Genomic DNA, 22,613 nt, shown 5'->3' with positions numbered 1-22,613 from the left:
GGCTTTTTTCCGTGTCCCCCCTGCCCTTTTGAGGCAGGGCCCAATGGCTTTGTGGCTCCCCTAAAGTGCCACGGTGGCGAGATGTTACCTACCTCGCCTGGTATACAGGAAGTTGAGGGTTCCATCCCGACCCTTATGCCTGTATATTTGGAGTTTGCATGTTCTCCCCCGTGTTCGTGTGGATTTTCCTCCGGGTACTCCGGTTTTTCTCTCCACGTTTAGAAACGTTCGTTTCAAGTGTTTGGCTGCTAAACATTTCCACGCGATAAGCCGCTTTGTTGAGCTTTCATTTGTGGCCAGGTTGCTTCTGAAAAAGAGCTATGTGGTTCAGTGGGCCTTACCTGGTAAAGAAAAAAATAGTTTAGTGGTTTTTATCATGGCTGATGATATATGTGAGCACATGATTAGGCACAAATAAACCATTGAGTCTGGTCGAGCAAGGCAATCTATGTCGGGAATGTATCGATTTTTTACCAACTGCAGCTTTGCTCTCGCGATTTAGTTATGCATTCGTGGAATGCATACACATGAAACGTGACCCGATTGTGACGACCCCACTGCCTGCAGCAGCTCACTTCCTGGCTGACTGCTCTCTCCTGTCCTCTAGAAATTAGCCAGACCAATCACGGGTGTTGTATTGGTAACAAAGGTGAATGGAAGCACACAATTGATTATTTGGTTGGGCAGGCAGAGGAAATAGAGTTTTCAAGGTATGTTGAATGGGAATACATTATTGCCACTTTGCTGCAGCTGGCAAGTCCCATGATTGCCAAGAATCCCGTGGCTGTTTAGCGTTGTGATACTACTACGTCAGCGTTTTATTGAGCTGCCGTTGTACATATTAATTTATTTTATAATATATAAAGGGGGAGTGGCGGCGCAATGGTTTGCACACTGTTCTACAAGCCCAGGTAAGTTTCCCAGCCACGGCTATACGTTGCTGCCGAGTGATCATTCAACCAGTTCCCCCCAAGTCTCTTATTTCACCACCTGGTACTGACCAGCATTGCTGTTGACTCTGTCTGAATCTGAAGACTTTTCTTAAATTTATTTTCCCATGCCTCCGAATGTCTTTTTGAAGTTCAATTTGTGTACCTTATTAATTTAATTATGAACGAATTACTAAAATGTTGTCAAACCCCCATTGCTGACATAGTGTAGGAAGCCTTCATTCAGAAGTGGAAAAAAAACATCAACGTTTTAACAGTTTCCCCATTTTGCAACAATGTTTGAAATGAAATTCCTCTTTTTTCCTTACTGCTCACAAAGCCATGTTTTTGTTACGATAGAATGTCTTTCATTGTGAGTTTAATATGTAGGCTTTCCCAACCAATATCCATAATATAGGTTTTCTTTGGGTTTTATCGGCTAAAGATAAATGTGTCGTGAAACCCGCCACCACCACCCGACTCAGATTATAAATGTTGTGGATTTGCTCTCCAACACACCAGTGTGCTGTACTAGTAACAAATTGTCACGTTCTGTTTACCTGTCAAACCTTACTCATTGGCTGTCAGGTGTTGGTGATGTTAACGACACTTATATTTGCGCGATCTAACCCAAAAACCTATATTATGGTCTTTCATTGTATAATATTATTTATAGTACATTTTTTATCTTAATCTTTGTGTTGATGGCAGGTTTTTAAAATAAGCTTTCACGACCAATATCCATAATAAAGGGTTTTTTACGTGGTCTAACCTAAAAAAACTTTTATTATGAATGACAGCAGGTTGTGATGTGAGATGATTTGACCAATTATTTGGTTATATACTTTATTGCTTTGTGACCCTGGTCTCTCTGGGTCACAAATTCAAGAGTATTTGGCTGCTATACATTTCCACATGATAAGCCACGTCATTGATGGTCATTATTTTGTGGGGTTGTATAAAATGTCTCATCCCTGCTGCATCGTAGGATGCCTATTCGTGATCAGAGCCAGTGTCCCTGAGACTCGCGGTTCATGTCCATAGGCCACACAAGCATACACAAAAATGATGTCAAGTGGTGAGTTTGTTCAGAGGGTTATCCTCCCAATCACTGCCTGACTGCATGAACGAATATTAATTTGAAAAAAATATTTTAAAAAATTGTCAATCGTACTTGAATTGGTCACACGGAGGCCAAGGAGTGTAAACAGTGACCTTGGCTGGATACGATGATTTTTTTAAAATAAATGAATTGGCTAGTTTACCCAGAGAGCCTCACTTTGTCTCAAGGCTCTATCAGCGAGGGTCCTGCTTTGGAAAATACTGCATCCCTGATTCTCAGTGTGTTTGTACGTGGAATAATACCAGAGTGCCTGGAGAAAACCAACGTTGGTTTGACAAGTGCCACATTCTAGAAAAAATGTCTAAATCTGTAGTGGCTTTGGTAGGTTGGGGTCGGTAGATGGCAGCCCATTGGTAGAACAAGTCAGCTTTGGACGGAATATTTGGCTGCTATAAATTTTCAGGTGATAAGCCACTTGGTTGAGCTATATTTGTGCCCATGTTGCTTCTGAAAAAGAGCTATGTAGCTCAGTGGACATTACCTGGTAAAATAAACAGTTTAAATGAACTCTCACTGTAAGGATCCTTACAGCTTGCATACAATTCATAGGGAATGTGAAAGCAGAGCCCTAAAATTAACTCCAACACACCATATGTACATTTAACACGTATTAGAAGTGCAGTTTTCCGAGTTTATCTACTTGTGAATGCACACTGCTGCTGACATCTTCAGGAGGTGAATTAGCTCAATTCCTGAAGATGGAAAACCCTGTGTTACCCTCAATGTGACCAAAATCCTAGTCTTTACACAAGCGTGCACCCTATTACAAGCTCCAGAAATAGCACAAACCCTAGCCCTAACACACACCAGGATCCTCAAGGCCGTGCACGAAAGAAAAAACCTGACGTAGTCCTTGTCCTTGGCTCTGCCGCAGTGTTATTGTGAGACATTGTCTTAGTTATTGAGTGCCACAGATATTAACGATTGTGCCATGAATGTTTTAAATATGTCACAGATGTTAAAGCATATGGCACGACACCAAATGGTAAGGAATACGGCGCAAATGGGGCATTGTGCGCGCATCCGTGCGTCGCTTTTATGGCTTCTCATATCTCCACGTTTACAGTGGAAAATTAATACACAGCCATTAGAATATTAATTAGTGGATGTGCGTGACCGACAGACTTCGCCATCTATCCGATGGAAAAGTCCCGGTGCGTGGCTGCAGCTGTTGAAAATTGGAGCCTTACCAAAAGCAAAGGCTGGTGTGGGTTGGCTTTGAAATTTTTCTTGTCGCCGCTGTGTCATGTTGAGCGACAATAACACTGTAGAATATGCGGCTGGCTCCAAGGAAGAAAAGGGCAGGGTATTTTTTCTGATAAAGGGCACGAGGGGGCTCTTAAAAAGGGCAATGGTTAGAGGGATGGCGAGTTGAGTTGTGCAGCGTACCGGCTAATTGTGGGGGCTGCGGATTTGCATAAACAAATTAATAATTTGAAAGTTATAGTCCGGCCTCTGTGTGTACAATTCCAATGCCGTATGCATTGGGGAAAAAGGCCTGCAGTTGTGTTTTTGGCTTCTGCAGGTTCAAAGATGTACCACTTGACTGGCAGTACCTGTCTCAACATTGTGAACCTGAGACTGTGGCTTTAAAAATGTCAGGCATAGAAATTACATAACGCCTTTGTGCTGAGTCTGACATTTTCACGGATCTTGAGTCAGGTTAATTTTTCATGAACAGGAACAGAATGATTTTTTTTTACTCTTGTTGCATATGTGACATGCTAATATTCCTGGTAATTTGATCAAATCAAAAGCTAATGTGCGTCATTAAATAAATGCAGAGCAAATGGAAAGGAAGCATTCATAAATAAAGTGAAGACACCTATTAAGAGCAGCATAGGGCTTCATGATTCAGGAGGCCTGATGCTATGCTTGTGTTCTTGCACTGAGCCAGCTTCGCTGAGACCCTTGCTTCATATCTCAGGCTTGTGCTTCAGATTACGCCTGGCTTTCTTACAGCTGTCTTTCACACTCCTCTTCTTGTTGTAGAATAATTAATTGCATTTCCATACCTGGACCCATCATCGTCTTCATGACCCAGCGATCTCGACGGGTAATGCGCACGAGCCACGCCGCTTCCTCAAAGCCCTGTCTCCAAAGCGTCCCAAGTTTGTCCTCGCCCCGCTCACCAGAGACATCTGCACCGAAGGGGGAACTTCCACTGTACGTAGGCATGTACGTTGAACTTCTTTCTCACTGTACGTAACCAACCGTGCTAATCGGAGGTGCAGTGTTGAGTTTATTGGCAGTGAGTCTGTGGGCAGTATGTTGAACTTCTTTCGCATCCGTATGTAGCCAACCGTGCTAATCGGGAGGTGTGGGGGAAGGACGGCAAATGAACACACAAAAAGCATTTCCACGTACACACGTCAGTTTATAGGCATACGCTACACCGCTCTTCACCGAATTGTCTGTTTGGAGAGGCCTGTTTTGACGAAATGTCGGCTAAAATTCCTTCGTTGACATTTTCCAGGTTCATTCTCTGGTGAGACTTTACATGAAACTGCGGTTTATCAGGCATTCTCAAAGTATACGCCCCATGTATTGACATGGGCTGCACAGCTGGGATATCAAACTGTGTGCCATTACACTTTTATTGCTCTATCATGAGCAAACCGGAATATTAAGCGGCTAAATGTTTTTGTTGTGTGTGTGTGTAGATGCCTGATGTATGCCCAAAATGTGTTGTACTTGCAGGAGCAATAACAATAATTGCCTGTGTTTTAATTGCTAATGAAACTGTTTTAATTACCTCACCAAGGCAGCCCAATATACAAGTGCTAAAATTACATCGTATTTGGAATTACTTTGAGCCTAGGTTAACACTGCTGGAATGCTTTTTACAGCATGTTTTCTCACATGCTCCCATTGGCTGAATCTCGGTTAAAAGATATATAATGTAGAAATGAACATTATTGTTGACTGCTACTTCCTGTGCACATTGACTGCAATATTTACCCAGACTTAGATTCACATGGGGGACACATGGAATGGCTTTTTGTCTAATAATCGATACTTCTCTTCGTAGGTGAGACCATGCCCTCTATTTGTTTTCCTTTTGGCTCATTCAGTAAATGTAGTTATTTTATTAGCAACCAATAGAGAAACCCTTAGAGTAGAGGTGAGTATACGTGTAACGTACGAGGTGTAAACATACATGCAGCAACAACAAAACGCTGTTTTCCACTGTAGTGATGGGGAACATTGCCACGGCATTTGTGCCGGGCAATGTGCACCTTTTATATACGTGCAATGTGTACATCCGTGCAATGTCTACATCCATGCTTTACAGCATTCAGACCATTCGGGGCCTTATATATACTATATTAAAAATCAGCATTCACACTGCTGATGGATATGGATAATTCTGCAAAGCAAAAGTGTTGTAATATTTTATAAACTCTATGTACAGTCTTTGCATATATCTTGTTTATTCCATGTCTTATATATTATAGTTTGCAGAGTATGTGTGCATGTGTCATATAATGCAACAATATGCTTACTTTGTAGCAGTCGGTTAGAAATATATTGCAGGTGTTTTGTTTGACTTTTGTTTTCCCACACGGTTCAGTGCTGAAGATTTGACACTTTTGCGAGCCGATAGAGAAAGTTTAAAATCCACATTAATTTTGGTGTTCGTATGCAGACTTGTGCCGTGTTCTTTAAACAGGGAGTGGTTGTGTCGTTCTCGTGTGCGATAAGTCTGAACTGTACAGCTCACAATCCTCTGCTTAATCTCCCATCTATATTCACAGTTTAATCTTTTATCCCACAAATGGGCTCTATTATCAGTTCGGCTCGAGAAATGTGTTTAAAAAGCTTTCATTTGCTCCCCGAATTTTCTCTTCTTTCTTTCGCTCTCTCATTGTTATGCTGTAGGAGAGTGTATGGACTCTGCTAATTCAAACCGTGCTGGTATTTTTTTTGTGCATTGCTACCACCAATTCCTGAGTAAGAGTTATATGTGAAAATGTCCACTTACCCTTGAAGGTGACAGGTTTACATAACTTACATGTGAAAACAACGGAGTGCGAAAGGTACTACTTTCCTCAGCGCATTAACATTTTCTGACGCATTGAATGTCCACTGCCTTGTTTGAACCTCCCTCATATTGACACTTTAATCGTTTAGAAAATCAAATTAGAATTAAAACCCTGACGTTTAAGCCCTCTTGAGCAGAGAGGATTGAAAGCACAATTTACCACCTGCCTACAGTGTCTAAAATGTTGCACCTAATTGCTGATATACTTAATGGATATTAATTTATAAGAAGACTGAAATCCAGAGATAGTGAAAGAGAATCGCATTTTAATCCATAAATTATGGAACTTTTATCATTGTTTTGTTTTTAATTTGCACAGCTTAGTAATTGCAACTCTTAGCATTATCGTACGTGCTCAAGTAATCATAATTAAAGCTTAAATTAGACTGCACATGGCCCGCATGTAACACCTGCACTTCTTTTGTGTTGCAAGTGGCAAATGCTAATTGTAGACAATTAAATGTCAATTAAAAGTAATTCATGAGTTTATAGTGGGCATTCGCTCATCCATAAAAAAGTCACCCATCTAAAACCAGTGTCGGCTCAATTAAGTTTAATTCAGTGTGTGTAGGTGGCACAATGGTTGGTGCACTGCACTACGAACCTTCTGAGCCGCGTATTCCATTCCCAACCGTGGCTGACATCGGTGGTGAGTTAAGTTTGATCATGAGCCACCCATTCACCAACGTGAATGTGGCCTGCGAGTTTGGCCACGAATCCCAAACCATCCAGCACATTGTTGACACTCCGCTGCTGTCTTCACTCCTATAAAGGAGGAATGGACGAGATCCACTCTGCTTCTGAACAAACAATTGAGTGGATAACAAATCTTAAATTACATCTTTAATCCGCTGTTATTGATCCATATGAAAGAAGACCAACGTGTTGATGTATGCTTAAAAAAGCTTCATAGCCACACGTTGTGGGGAGGCCTTTATCCAGAATTGCATTTCCGAAAAAACTCAACTTTTTACTTGGTGCAACTCACCAAGTGGCGATCCAATAAGTTTGATTCACGTTATTGCCGTGACAAGCACCTGAGCCAAGGATTTAATGTAATAAACCTGACTACTCGCAATTACAGAGCCCACACCACACAGAGGCCAGCTTCTACCTCCAAGCTTGATGTGAAACTCTCCTGATTAAGTTCAGTTAAAGATTTGATGGGACGGAGGTCAAGGATTACATTGTTAAAGCCGGATAAGCGAGCATTTCTACTAATCTGGCAAGAGGTGGGTTGGGGAGACCCCTCGAGGAAAGGCAACAATTTACCAGACACTGTACCGATACCGCTGTTTCCCCTGCACTGCTGGTGGCCTGCACGTTTGTGTGATAATAGGGAGGCTTGGCAAGCTGTTGTGCTGTCTTGCCTGCTTTGGAAACCTTTCCATAGGGTTTTCTATGGTGATATAAGTAAATAAACAAGGGACAAGCTGCTTAAGTCTTTTTTCCCGCTTATTTTGCACCTATATTAACACCTCCGCTCTCACTAATTGCACTGCGTGGAACGTTTGCCGCAATTCCATCACTGTTTTTTTTTATTATGAACCAGTGCGATGCGCTGAATGTACAATTGTATATTTATACTCTTTGGTTCTTTCGGTAAAGTCACGTAGGTATAAAATAAATCACGACGTTTCGATCACAACACAAGCGGTCGTCCTCAGGCGGAAAAAATAGAATCCAGCAGTGGAACTGCTGAACCAGCGAGAGAGCTGTTACAACAAGAGGTTATATGTGTGTTTGTAGAGTATTGGGAATGTACTGTTGTTAACGAGCATCTATTCAGGCCCGCATGGCTCATGAGCGAGCAGTGTCATAGAATGAATCCTCGCTGCCTTTGTTTCACCGGTCCTGGTAAAAACAAATTTCACCTTTGTGATTTGTGTACTTAAGATTTTTTTCTGGCCCGTGACATTTCCTTAATGTTCGCAATCAAATTTATTGCAGCGTAAGAGTTGTTGAGATGGCATATGTGCAGCAACTGAAGCAGTTGCCAAAGTGGCTAATGTCCTGAATTGACTAAACTTAAAAGCTTCTGCATGTACAAGAAAAAAAAAGACAATTTACCCATGTGCAAATTGCTTACAGGTACAACATTAAGTATTTTTTTAAAGATGTAACGTGCCATGCAACAAAAGCTATTATTGAGGCATTGTTAAATATATACATTTTCTTGCTCTAATTACCATAATGAAATTAGGTAATATTTCAAAAATTAATTACCTCGATAAATGAAGCGTATGAACATGGTAATAAAAATCACATGTGTAAGATTGTAATCGCAAAGTGTTTGAAATCACATTTTAACTGCACACTTGTTTCGTGACCTTTGCGAATCAGCATTGCTGCAAATGAAGGCCCCGAGTAAATTGAAATTGGAGCGGGGTAGGCAAAATGTATGAATTGTGTTGCTTATTCAAAGAAAAGCTGCAAGCACGACAATCGATTTAGTTAGCTCGCCCCATCAGCGAGCGAAATGAGTTAATCTAGAGTTTCATCACTTACAGCACTGATGCAAACAGACCTGTGTATACAAGCAGGACTGCAATTAGCAAATGGCCAAAAAGTAATCTGCATGACTGATGAACCTTCACGTAATGACAACTACCACTTTATGTTTTAAAAATGTGTCGCCTAAGTGCAATTTTGCACGTTATTGTGCCAAAGCACATCCACATTAGTTCTAATTAGCATGTAAAAATGGTTCATTTGGCCAAAATTGAACTGCTCCAAAGCATGACTCATAACGGCTAATGTTTCAAGAAATGGCTGCCGAAAAAAATAAAAGTGGTTCTTAAGATGGTTGCAAAAATGCATGAGACCAAGTTGATTAATTACACAAAATGCATGAGACCAAGTTAATTAATTACCCAAAATGAAATCGCTTTTATTATTGACTCAAGCTGTAATTTAAACCCTAGGAAACAGCCAGGTTTAATTTTGTCATTGCTATCATCATCATCGTTTTAATCTATATGCCAAGTATTGCCTTAAAGCAATTTGCCCACGAGAGCCTTTGGCCTTTACATGCATTCATGCAGGAACAATCTTGTAATTTACTGTTGGCTTGTATAAATTATCCAAAGTTGGCCGGGCAAGATCACACAATCGCCCGGTCTCGAAAACAATGTCACGGGACAATTCACATCCAAACAAAGCAGCAGATGGTGCGTTGATTTGATGTTGCTCCCACTATGCAATGGATTCAAACTGGGGGATCCTCAGCACAGAGGTCAGCTAGGAACACTAACTCGTTGCGCCTCTTGATCCAAGTGGCTGAAATCAGGCCATCTGTATTTTCGAGAAGACATTGCACGTGGTGTTGTGTGTGATGAGTGCACTTAATTGGATGAGTGATAATGTGATTTTTTTTTTCAAATACATTTAACGGCCAAGAGCAGAAGGGGGCCAACCTTGATGGTGGCTCTATTGAGGTGGTCATCAAATTATTATCAGCCCAGGACATCAGAAAACACAGCTCAACTAGCTCCGCTACAGAGAGAGAATTCTATATTGTTTTCACAAAGAAAGTGCGTCTCATTTAATATTCAACGATTTTATATTTCTGTACATAATGCATCATTATTTGCGTCCCCACGTATATTTTATTCAAAGGACAAAATGCTTTTTTTTTACATTGTAAAGTGTGAACGTACAGTATTTATATTTAAACATTATGCTATGGTTCCCAATTCCAGTGTCTCATTTTACATTCAATATTCCTATGTTTTTGTACACAACGCAATTGTGTTACTACGCCTGTGTATTTTTTTTAAAGGACAAAAAAGCAAATCTCTACGTTCAAGAATGGATATATTTTTAGTTTGTAGCTATGGGTCACAATTCCAGATTTGAGTACTTGTAGAAATCAGAGGGCATATGCCGCAGCCAGCATCAATTGCATCAATCCAAACCGTGTGTTTAATATTCCTGAGTGCTTTGCATACACATTCCCGCTGGCTGGCCACCTCGCAGCATGGCCGTACGTGTGATACGTGTGTGTGTGTGTGCGCGCACGCGTGCACAGCGCATGCACGTACACACACACAGGCGGGCTTATGCGTGCGTACGTTTGTGTGTGCACTGCATTCAGAGGCGTGCGTGCGTGTGAAAGTGCCAGGGATGATGGATGGGTGAGTAGATGGCTCCAAACTTTTCTCAATGTTGGCACATGCTCGGTTATTCATATTTAATAGGCTAAAAGCATGCACAGCCTGCTTACAACCAATAAACCTAGACTTAATTAACTAATGTGGCAGTGCCCAGCACAATATGCACCGTGTGCGTTTATCACTTATCCAAACGTTGAAACGTAGGCATTGCTTCCTCTCTCTAATTGGTGCCTGTGCAGCCCATTTTGGCTGATCAATGCATTAGATTTTTAAATGAAGTGCTCTTTTAGATGTCTTTAATTTGCTGTGCCACTGCGCGTCACGCCCATGACATGCCCACCGAAGTGTTTGCCTTGATGCATTCCAACGCCGAGATGAGACGTGCCTGCACTTTGCCAGTTTTATGTTTCTTGACACGTTTTGAGCCCTCGCAGAGCCGTGCAGTGCTGGCCGCAAGGATTGAACCCTTGCAGAGAAAGTTTTGCGGGGTTACCCGTGCCACAAGTGCAAAGTCATTGAAGAGAGACCAGCGTTTACGGATTGAGTTGAGAAAAGAGACAAATTTGGCTCCGAGCAAGTCGTTGGCTAAAAAAATAATCCTGCATTTCATGCATATGACAGCTGTCCTTAATAGTTTTTTTCGCGACATACTTACAACATACGCTCGGTGGATACATTTTTTTCCTCCAACTCATCCGCGCTCAAACATTTTCAAAGGGCTGCAACTTATCATTAACACTCAATTTGCAGGCTTCTTTAGGTTAATAATTTTAATAGACCTTTTGTAACGCATGTTAACCTAGTGAGTAATGACTTGCGATGGATGAACTCTGGGTTCTGGGTAGCCTTTTAAAATCGGCCAGTTGCGAATGTGTGGTGAGGCCAGAGGTGAAGGGTGGTAGAGAGTTACAAATACGAGAGTAAAGGGTAAATGTCAATGTCTGTTGTGTCTGTCTTTCCATCTATGTGGTGCAGCATCTGGCATTGCCGCAGAACCAATGACGCATGTGATATAAAACATTTTGCAGTGCATGCCCGAGCACTTCAAAGTTGTAGACGTTTTTGTTTCACTCGAATGCTGGCCATATACAAGCACGAACGCTTTGGTTAACATGGGACCTCCTTTGCCAGCACCAAAATATGATAATAGGGTTTCCCCCTTTTATCTGGCAACAAAACAGGTGTAAAGATGTTAAAACACCAAACTGAACCTTTTACAAGGAATCATGTCTGCATTAACCACTGCTTGTGGTCAGAATGCAAACAAAAACATACTCTGATAGTATATGCATTGTCCTTGAAACTGATTGGTCCACACCAGAATCAGCTTTCTTTTGAGCCTCGTCTCAAACGGTGTTAGACCAGAGGACACCAAAATGCGTACAGCCCAAAGACAATGCACTATCAGAGTAATGAGAGCTCGGGGTGAGCATCTACATCATGGGACCTCCTTTGCCAGTACCAAAATATGATAATTGTTTTTTCCCCCTTTTTTCTGATAGTGCATTTTAATAAAATGTACCGTACGAGTAATGGCAGAACTCCACGACTCCAGGAAGTGGCCCCGAAGCTTGCCATAACGTAAGGGACCGTGGTGATTTACAGCCAACGTCAGTTGAGCGTGGACAATTAGACCCAAGCCGAAACATAACAAAAATAATGTTAAAAAATATATATTTTTGTTTGATCGAATATAGTATTTTCATCAGTATGACATAAGTATACCAAGTTTGCAGTCGATACCCCATTGGGAAGTGGGTTAAAATTGAGTTACAAGATTTAAGGATACAACGACAACAACAACAGACAGTGATTTAACACTTTCGCGACTGCAGTGATTTATATTCTTGGTTCTTTCGGTAAAGTCACGTTGAAGGGAAACAATAAAATAATAAAATATATATAAAACAATAAAATTCTCACGACGTTTCGACTGCAACACACAGTCATCATCAGGTGTGAAAACCAACGGCAAGAACATTTGATTTTGCCGTTGGTTCTTGCCGTTGGTTTTCACACCTGATGATGACTGTTTGTGTTGCAGTCGAAACGTCGTGAGAATTGTATAATTTTATATATTTTATTGTTTCCCTTCAACGTGACTTTACCGAAAGAACCAAGAATATAACAGTGTGTAAAAAAGGGGAAAAACCTATCATCGTGCTTTGGTTAACGTTGTACTCTGTGCTAATTTCACAAATGCAATGCTGCACATTCAGTGTATTATATGTTATAATTTAAGAGATCTGCAATGCTTAAATGGACATGCAAGTGGATTTTCATATAAAAAAAATTCTTCAGTATTTTTCCACTATATCGCAGCATATTGATTACATTTTAGGGGCTTCTGGAATGCACCTCATCAGCCAAAATTACCCAGACACATGGTCAGCTGTATTGCGATTGCATGGCCTTCGATTGTGGACCACAGTCACAATTCCATGGTGCCGCTGTTCCTTGAAAAATGTGCTGGAGAAGTGTGCTTTGAGATGGCTGGGGGGGGAGGGGGGCGGGTGATCTTTGCTTGGTGGATGTTGGCTACATTTTAATTGGTCGGACGGGTTTTATTTAACCTCCCCGCAGGAGCTGCGAGACCAATAAAAATGAAAAACGCCACTGTTTAATCTGTGGAATACTACCGGAAAGTTTAGTGTTGCCGATTATTCATTTGTGCTCCTGAGATGAATGTGACTTTTGTGAGATGAGGTTGCGCAATGACTCTCAGGGTTTTTTTGCCTATGGGCACTCTTCAGCAATGTCTCATTTGGATGCCCTGAGGTATTGCACTTGAGCTGAATTCTGATCTCATATTTTTTCCGCATATAAAATACCGGAAATGCAATGCTAATCTTTACGTGGTAGTTTTTCTCCTTTCCAATCAATGTAATTCCAAGCGTGCGCCGAGAGATTGCGTCCTTGTATTTACATTGAACACTGTAAAGGCAACCCGTACCGTTCGAGATCATGTGCAGGCTAACGACATAATTCACACTGCTAAAATAAAGTAAGTGGGCTTGGGCAGGACACGTCATGGGCCAATGATCGTGACGGAGTATGCAGCCAAGGAACAACGCTTCTGAGGGTAACATCCGCCAAGGAGATGGAGTGCTGAAATTGGCTCATGTGCAGCGCTTTGGCGTATTGTAGCATTGCAAAACCGTGAGAGATGGTGACAAGTTGGGGGGGGGGCCTTCATCCCGAAGTGGATTTATCATGGCCGATGAAATGTGAACGTCGTGTTTCCAAAGCTGAGGTTGCTCAAATTACATATTCACCAAGTGTGTTGGATGTTCCATATGTCATTTGCAACTTTACATTCTTTAAACATGAAAACTTGTCTATCGCACTGGTTTGCCCGGTTAAGTATTGCCTCTGACAAAGCAGCAGGATTCCCAATTAGAAAAGAAACAATGAAATTGAATAAATTCGGTAAAAATAAATGTGTTACAAAAGATGTATTCGCTTGTATGAGATGCAAAAGAAAACATTTACTGCACCCCCCTCTCTGCCTGGCAACTTTAATCCTTTTATATCTCGAACATAAAGGTTTCTTTTGAAACTGAAAATAATGATGAAATGTCCAGGTCTATTCTATGCATTGTAGCTACTGCTGTCGCAGGTAAATTATTTAAATTCGCATTGTTATTATTGGCTAAAAACATTCAATGTAATTGGTAATGGACAAATATTCCATTGCAAGACCCTCCTGACTTTCCTGGGTAAATAAGTCGTAACTATTATTATGTTAATTGCAACATTTGAACACGAGTAATTTTAACATTGGACTTCTTTCACGCGGAGGGATTGAAAAGACAGCTTTTAAATGTGCCATAGTTGAAGATTAAGTATTTCCAACCAATCCGAGGAGGCGGTAGACGCCGTGCGGGTTGGATGGCGGCGGTCGTCGGTGACGCGCTTGATGGTTTGGGCTTCACCACCATCATCGAAGTTCGACGATTCTTTCATCGCCCATTTGCCACGTTACGTTGGAGCGCGGTTTAGCGAGATCCTTAGTTGTCATGGGAGAGAGAAGCCCAGTGCTTCCATAGTCCGGGGCCTCAATGTGGTGTTTTGTTTCCCACGTCCATAACCACCCGCGATTCCGTCCAGCGAGTGCAGATGTGTTAATTTGCGGCCACTAGAGTGAAGGCGCGCATCCAGAAAGGTTTCCTGGATTTGAAGCCTGTGGCTTTTGGATTCTTTTAGGTCTTGTTGGAGCAGCAGAGTGATGTTGTTCATAATACTGTGGTAATTTTGAGGTACCCTCGGGTCATTGGACTGTTACCACATTCGGGGTGAAAGATTCCTCGGTGTGGTTTTTCTTTACAATCACGTTACATTCTACACTAGCGTTAGCAGTCACGATTAATGAAGGCCTCCCATAGTCATTACCGTCTCTTATGGTTCTGCGATGTGACAATCGGTTTAGCTCCTGCCCAAGAGCTGATGCCCGTCGCTCCAGCTTCCGTGGAAGCTGGATGTACTCTGGGGTACGTTGCCTTTGTTGCCTGCCACTCTCAACCTTGACCACTGACTAGCTATCATCCCTGATAGCAACGTGCCCTGCCCAAAAACCCGCTTACTTTTTTAAATACTGTAATCAATATGATGGCTTATATTTGTATTTTCTTGAGTTCATGTGTCCGTCTTTTTGTTTCTCGGTGTAATTGCAAGCATGCTTCCTGCAATGTTTCTCCATGCACTTTTCACCCTTGTTTTTTAACGTCATCTGACATCTAGCTCGGGTGTAAATACGAACGTGCAAGTGGATTTTTTGTTTAAAACGCTCAACATCTGTGGATGGAAGGCAAGTTACGACGAATCATTACATCGATTATAATTGATTCTTACACTGTCGGTAGACGCAACTGATTGTGCACGTGAAAATCAATTTAGACTTTTTCACACTATGCTCTGTTTAGGCTATTGCGGTGGACAAAACTATAAACGCGAGGCGTACAATTACCAACAAACTAAATTGATTCATGAGCTGTATCTTGACCTCAAATCATGACAATTAATGGAATCACAGGGATGGGGTGAATCATTGCACCCCTAGAGAACAGACACCATTTTTTTTCCCCATTGAGGGGAGGAAAAAAAAAACCTGCCCTACTCGAGACTTGCGTTCCATGCCCTGACAGGAATTGCTTTAAGCTGAGAATAACGTCTCCCAATGGACAAGCGTGGAGTTAGTAAAAATACATAACATAACCTATTGAGCCCCCAAACTTGCCTTTTGTGAAAGGACCTCATAGTTGAATTGAGCCTATATTCGATGAGTAAAATGAGCCGAGTTTGTGCACGCTTAGCACCGAGTGAGAATGAAAAGAGGACACTTTTGACCATGACTAAGGGCCTCGAAAAGTTGAGATTATCAAACACCTGCCCGGAAGTGAAGCTGTCAACTTGTTATTGCCTCCTCATTGTTTTACTGCATATTTTATGACATTTTGCCTTGCGTATATGCAGCAATCCGTGTGTGCTAACAGGGGATGCATGAAATGGCATGTTCGTTTTATACGGCCCCTGTGGGACATAAATCTCTTTAATTCAGGAATTTCTGAAAACTTTCAGGCTAAATTATTCTGACCGGATGAGATTGTACTGTGTAAATGTGTACCGCATGAAGTGTTGAATTCATATACATAAATGCATACGTATGGGGCCACACTGTCCCATTTACTTAAATTGCTGCCCTTGTATTAGCGCAACGGGAGAAGAAGTTGGGAATGCTTTGGAGATATATATGCCGTACATATCGTTGTATTGCTCTTAGATACGTTTTAGATTCCTATTGGCATTATTCCAGTGCATCGTGCTTAAGAAACCATTTGTAAGCTTTTTTTTTACACTTGCTACATATAAAATATCACTGTATTACAATCAGCAAGGCTACTTCAGTTCACATTTTTATTCCCAAAAGCATTTGTGCGCCAGCTAGTTTTAATGTGTATATCGTAGCATTCCCGAATGCATTGGAGTGCTGTTTCTCAAACTTATGTTGGCCCGCGGACCACTCAGCCGATGCAAACATTTCTGCAGACCACCCAGTCCTCCCCCCTGCTCCTGGCGACAACGCATTCGCTTCTCTCTCAAAATATCAAAATACCAGTCATACAAAATGATTCATATTAACAGAACATAAAAATGCATCATTAGACCTCCTTTGCCAGTACCAAAATGTAATAATAGGGGTTTTCCCCTTTTTTCTGGCAACAAAACTGAAACCTTTTTACAAGGATTCCTGTCTACATTAACCACAATACCTGCAGTCAAAATGCAAACAAAAAAAATACTATGATAATATATGCATTGTCCTTGAAACTGATTGGTCCACACCAAGGGACGGCTTTCTTTTGAGTCTCGACCACATGGCGTCATGTGGTCGAGCACCGAAAAAAGGGGAAAACCCCTATTATTATTATTAGAACATAAACACCTCCTTTTAATGCAGCTATCAGGTTTCGTTTTTTTATGGTGGGGTGGCGGCATTTAAATCTTGACGTTAGGATAGTTTAATCTAACTTTATTTTTAAATTAAATATCACATCTGTCAACCCATACGGTTTACCCATATTCTTGTCCAAGGAAATTGAGTTTTCAGGTCCATACGGCATTCAGCCGTTTCAATACGGGCAAAAAAAATGTTTTTTTGTCTTTGTTTGTGTTTTTCCCTTGTGATGGGACTTTGTAGGATGAACGTTGACATTTATAAGGGCACTGGGTGATCAATACGGTCTGAATTGGTCTGTAATAAGGTAGGGCACTGATAAGGGGCCAACAGGTATATCATCAGTAAAATATTAAATTACGAAGGTAAAAACGTCTTTATTTCCGGATCAATCTGCGTTTGCATCACAGCCCTGCAGACCACCTGGAGAACCGTAGCGGACCACCCTGTGGTACCGGGGACCGCACTTTGAGAACCGCTGCATTTGAGCCAACGAGCAGCCAGTGACTTGAACATTTGGAAAAGACTAAATGTCTGCCTCAAATGTATCTGGCTTTTCTGTCTTTCTCCTGCATTATATGCTACTAATGTATTTTTAAAAATGTGTTTATAGCCAACATAATGTGGAGAGACTCATGAAATGCATAAACTATTTAACCTTATGTCCAATCATATTAATTTAGGAACCTGGGCATATAATTTACGAGAATTAATAGAGTGCACTTTGCTTGTTTTTACAAATATTATTTTAATATTTAATCATACAGGTATATTATGTGTGTGTTTTTATCGCCACTAAGCAGTACAATTTCAATGGCAGTAGAATATATGAGGTCTGATTTGGGTGGCGATATCCTCGGGAGAGAGCTGCAGATTTTACATGTAAACACCATCCCTCTTACCATGCTGCCCTGACAGGAGCCAGATATCATCAGAAAACCCTTGACTGTCATTTTCAAAGTGGAATGGGCGTGCGCGTGTGACCTACGTGCAGAGAACTTCTCTTTTTTTAAGACGTGATCATCACCCTAAAACACAATTCTCCTGCGGAGGGAGCTGGTAGGAACGTTGGGTTGCTCGGTCAATGGCCAGCGTCAACGGCGGCGTGGTGTATTCCACAAATATTCCCGACCTGAGGGCGGGCACAAGCCGGCGTGAGTAGGTTAAACGTTGAGTTTTATAAGGGCACCACGGGGTGACCAGCCCCTCCCTACCCTCCCCTCTCCACCCAGCCCCACTCCTCCCACGTGGACAGACATCCACAGACATACACAATTAACCCCCTGCCTCCTGTGAATTAATCCCGGTTGGGCTTCCAGTCCACTACGTTTCCTACCAGTAAAAAGCTACATTTGCACTAAGTCGAACAGTTCCCGCATTGAAAATGCGGGTGACAAATCTGATTATATTTGATACTTCTTCTTTACAGAGGCCACTTGCGTGTAATTATAACGTATTGCAGAATCACGCTTTAAGAATAGATGCGGTTCCATTGTCATTGTGACAACAATGTTCTTTTCATTGGAATAGACAAACGGTGCAACCTAGCACTTGTAAACAAGCCATATGTTCAAATTGTCATTCGCCTGCTTGAGCTCTTCAAAACCACTGTCTTTGCACGATACGATCAACATGAACTAATAAAAACATGCCACTGCTGCATAGGTTCTTTTATTTCTTTTACGGGCTGTGCCGTATCACTCTCTCCAACGTGTTTTCGAGCTGGATCGATTTTCTTCGGCACTGTGCCCGACGATTGGAACGTCATTTGGCGTTTGCATCAATCTGTGGTGCATTGCCCGCATTGAAAACGTAAACGACGAGAAGCTCTCGGCACAACACGTCAGCTATTACGCCGAAAAAACACGTGGCACAACCCAAACGCACACACATCCGAGTGCGCATGATACACTCTTTGCCCTGGCTTGATTTGGGCCTTTAAAGAAGTTGCGCTGTCCGAGCTGACAATCCTTAAATTCACATTGTGCAATGAAGCAGGTGCCCTGGGATGGCACATTGTAGATTGACATTTCTCCCATCTCTTCGCGCCAGTAGGTTCCTTCTGTCATGCATTGGATCGCTAGATACGCACGTGCCGTTTGTGCTGTATTCCTAATCTGTGAATCCACGTGGCAGATGGTCAGCTTTCATTAAATTCCTTGGTTACTTTCCCCTGAAATTTACCGACAGCTTCAAAAAAACATATCGAGGCTGTGCATTAAATTTCACGTAATTTTTCGGTCGATGCGGTCGCCTTTTTTATATATATTGCCATGTGGTCGCACCACTAACATTTGGCAAGTTTACTTGTGCCCAACCTTTAATTGTTGCTTTGAAGAAGTACTTGGTATGCCTTTTAGGTGAATTAAAATAACGTCCTTGCATGTTGATTAAATACACATGCTGTACATGTGCAGCATATCAATATTGATGTAACTGGACTTGAAAAGTGAATGGTTTAATTGTAAATAGCATGGAGGCCAAGCAATGGGTTTCTATAATGACCATTCCACAAAGAGGTTATGGCCTTAATAGTTCCGGACGCTGAATTAGACTGTTCAAAGCAACAGCTTCTTTTGTCATCAGCATTTTTCATTCGACCATCAGCCTGTCCCCTGGAAACTAAGAAATTAACGAACGCACTCGATTGGTGCAGCCAGATAATCAGTGTGCTAAATGGGAAACCCTTTATTCTAAAACAGCATGTGGCATATTGAATGAGAATGCATTTAAACACTTCATTAGAAATTAATTCGGAGAACAAAGTGTGCGTACATTTGCCATTCAAAAGGGCCAGGTGCCGGTATTATTCTACCCCTAATGACTGTGTTATCACCCTGGCGTTTCCAGAAGACATTGGTGTTCATTGTCCGGGCCCCATTTGCGCAGCTAATTGATCGTGCGTTGACTGATTGTGGATTCGTGATTAACAGACGCCTCTTGGGACGTGTCCTTTCGACAGGTGATGACCAGGAGGAGACTATGAAGATGGAAGATGGGAGTGATGGCGATATGAGTAAGAAGAACATATTAAACTAATTGGAAACGTCAAATCCTTCTTGTTACCTCACTTAATATGAAGTGATAACGTCAATGTCTGCCTTCGATGAGGGTTGTAGCCTGGCACGGGTGTTTTTAGATGGCTCAAATGTGCAGGCTAGTCCATATATCATGTGAAATCTGTTGCATAATTTGGACATTAGCTGGCTTTTATTTGGAGTAGCAGAAAATGCTGATCTTATGGGAGGGTGCACTGTTATCCTGAGGTTTACCAGTGTTGTGCAGATTTCCAGGTCTACCAGTGGACAGCGCTGTCCTACGTGTCATAGCCATATCCCACCGCCGTCGTAGCGTTTATTTGTAACCAGGAGAGAAAGCCCATTTACCTGTCAATTGGTACACATGCTCTGTTGTGATGCCGCAAAAGGTGGAGCTGACAACTTGCCCTTAGGCAAGTCTTTCTTGTTCTGAATCCCTACGATGAATTGTTGCACGTGGGAGCCAGCGTTCAGTACCATACAATAATTCACCTTGTTCCACTCTTAATAAACAATGTTCCCGCTCAGCTGCTCTTTTCGGCTTATCCCAATACACGGAGACAATTGAATACATAATTGTGCTACTGGCAGGGTATCAAAAAAGCAAGCCTCGTGTGCCCGCGTACATTAAAGGCCCCTGCGGCACCTCGCAAGAGAGGGCCGTTGTGCGTTTGCGTTGAGCCCAAATTAACCGCGCACGTTTAATAATTAATGATTTCCGAATAAAGCACAGGTTCGCTTGTAAACACGCAAATTGCACGTGGCCTAATGGAGTCACTTCGTGTAAATATTGCCCGAGTGCCACTGTGGAAACTGTTCACCATTTCACTTTGCCCGCAGAAGCCAACTTTGTTTTGCCACAGAATGCTCGTTTAAATGATCACCTGTGCACGGTTATTCTTGTGGTGTAGGACATTGGCTATAACTGAGCTTCAATACAAGCGGTAGTTTCATATTTTAATGAACACTGGACATGTCCCAGAAATTACTTACTAAAGCAAAGTATAGAGAATACCCCTTGAAATATAGCCCAAAAGCATAGCACATCTTTAAAGGTGAGTGTGTGAACCATGCCATTTGGCACTTTGCTCTATGTAATCAATAAGAAGTGATATTAGTCGTTTATCGATGACCGGTTCACCCAGAATGAAACCCAATCATATAAAATCTTGGAAGATAAATAAATTTGAGCCTGGACACTGCTTGGATGGGTGACCACCATGCACAAATTGTATGTTCCTGGACTACAGGGTTACATGGTAGGCAGCAGATGGCAGTGCAGTGAACTCGTCCATCAATGCTCCCCGTGTTAACCAACCTGCTGAACTAACCATGCTGGTGAAGTATGTTCAAATGATGCTCATAACATGGTGAGGCCCCTTACCCAGCGATAGGTTGAGAAAAGGGCTGTGCAGAAACGACTCGCCGAGTCTCGAGACTCATTCAGGAGGGTCCTGCATTGGGATGCTTGGCTGCGACGCAGCAGCTGCACTAGCAGCAGGAATCTCGCTTTGTGGGAGAAACTAATACCAGCCAGCGTTAGGGGCTGCATAGAATTTATCAGCGGTGTTGTAGTGGTTCCCCAGTCGACATTTCGCACTGCTCGTGGTAACGCAATAACCTTGTCGACAAAGTGGGACCATGATGATGCATCTTCGGGGCCCTTCATCTTTCATCTCTGGGATGGCAATATGTAATCCATAATATATACCCTGCTTTAAGCAATAACCACAACTAATGGCCCTTAATGTGTGCAAGTTGAATTTTATGCTCCCTGCACGTGATGTGTCCCTGTGCATGGGACGTGGCGAATGGATATATATATTTTATTTGCTTTATTTATCGTGCATTATTCAGGAGGTAAGTAGCAGATAAATAAAGCACGGGTGGACACGTTTCATTTAATTTGAGATGCATCTTTTTTTCTTTTTCAATCACATTTCAGCTTTGAACACTTCTGAGCAGAGTCAAGTTGCTCTCTTTTTCAGAAAAGTCGCCAAACTTTTAAATGATGAATGGCGTATAAAAGTTTAACTGAAGGCCGCCAAGAAAAGTAACGGAGCTTTTTGGTTTTTTTATCATTTACATTTGAAGAGTGTTTGGCTCATTTTTCATATGTCTAGGTAGTCGGAGCAACAAATCCTTTTATCATTCATATATTAAAGGGAATGTTTGGCTACTCTGCAGTGTGAATTGAGGAATGACAAATACAGATGCTCAAATGTGGATGTGCACCTCTTTAATGGCATTGCAGCTCCTTAAAAGTGTGTCATGGAAGCAATACAGTTGTTCCATCCTACCTTTTAGACATTGTGCTTGCATACTTGAGTTCTTTTTTTTGTCGTATATTTTTTTCTGTTTGAGAAAATTGATGCGTTGCTATCAGTGTTTTGGTCCGGCATCTTTTGTGTGCTCCAAAGCCCAATGAAAATTCCTGTCACTCATGTATGGTGGTTACACTCCCCCTTCAATAAGCCTGTCCAGTTTATTCCTAAGTGGAGCAGATGAATAGTTTGCTGCATTTACAGAAAGATTTGCATTCATGACCATCTTCAAATCCTCAAATTTACTGCCTATCGGATAGATGCATGAAATCCTGGTCCGATAAAAGTGTTTGGCGCCTTCACTGCTGATACATTCAGCATGGGATGGATGGATCGATTCCCACTCAAGATAAAGGTTTATGACAATGAGGTTTCTGGGTGGTTCAGAGGTCAGAGGGGAGAGCGCTGAGCTGCCATTAATGAGATCCTGGGTTTGAATCTCGACAGCTGCCTAATGGTTAAACTCAAGTATAGTGCACTAATGGTCTGAATCTGGTCTGACTACACACACAAAAAAATCACAAAATATGGTTCTGTACTTAATCTGGACACATTTCAGCTCTGATAATCAAAAATATTACTTTT

At 41.8% G+C, this 22,613-nt stretch overlaps 1 protein-coding gene across 6 annotated transcripts in view; it reads left to right on the top strand.

The window, feature by feature from the left end:
• LOC116948680 (double-stranded RNA-specific editase 1-like) overlaps positions 1–22,613 on the top strand; it is a 106,121-nt gene that overhangs the window by 13,413 nt on the left and 70,095 nt on the right. For 2 of the 6 annotated variants that reach the window (XM_032965609.2, XM_032965614.2), the window contains exon 2: positions 19,629–19,682. The exons of 1 other annotated variant lie outside the window; for it this stretch is intronic. In XM_032965609.2, the coding sequence (XP_032821500.1) occupies positions 19,629–19,682 (54 nt within the window). Of the gene's footprint in view, positions 1–4,044; positions 4,231–19,628; positions 19,683–22,613 lie in introns of those variants that run through there. 3 more of the 6 variants (XM_032965611.2, XM_076071698.1, XM_076071699.1) reach the window with 3 other exon arrangements.

The sequence above is a fragment of the Petromyzon marinus genome, chromosome 34, assembly GCF_048934315.1.
Source record: "Petromyzon marinus isolate PM22_M1 ecotype Great Lakes invasive population chromosome 34, UKy_Petmar_22M1.pri1.0, whole genome shotgun sequence".
NCBI classification, from domain to species: Eukaryota; Metazoa; Chordata; class Hyperoartia; order Petromyzontiformes; family Petromyzontidae; genus Petromyzon; species Petromyzon marinus.
Note: the sequence above shows the minus strand (reverse complement) of the source record. Positions and strands in the feature narration are given on the sequence as shown.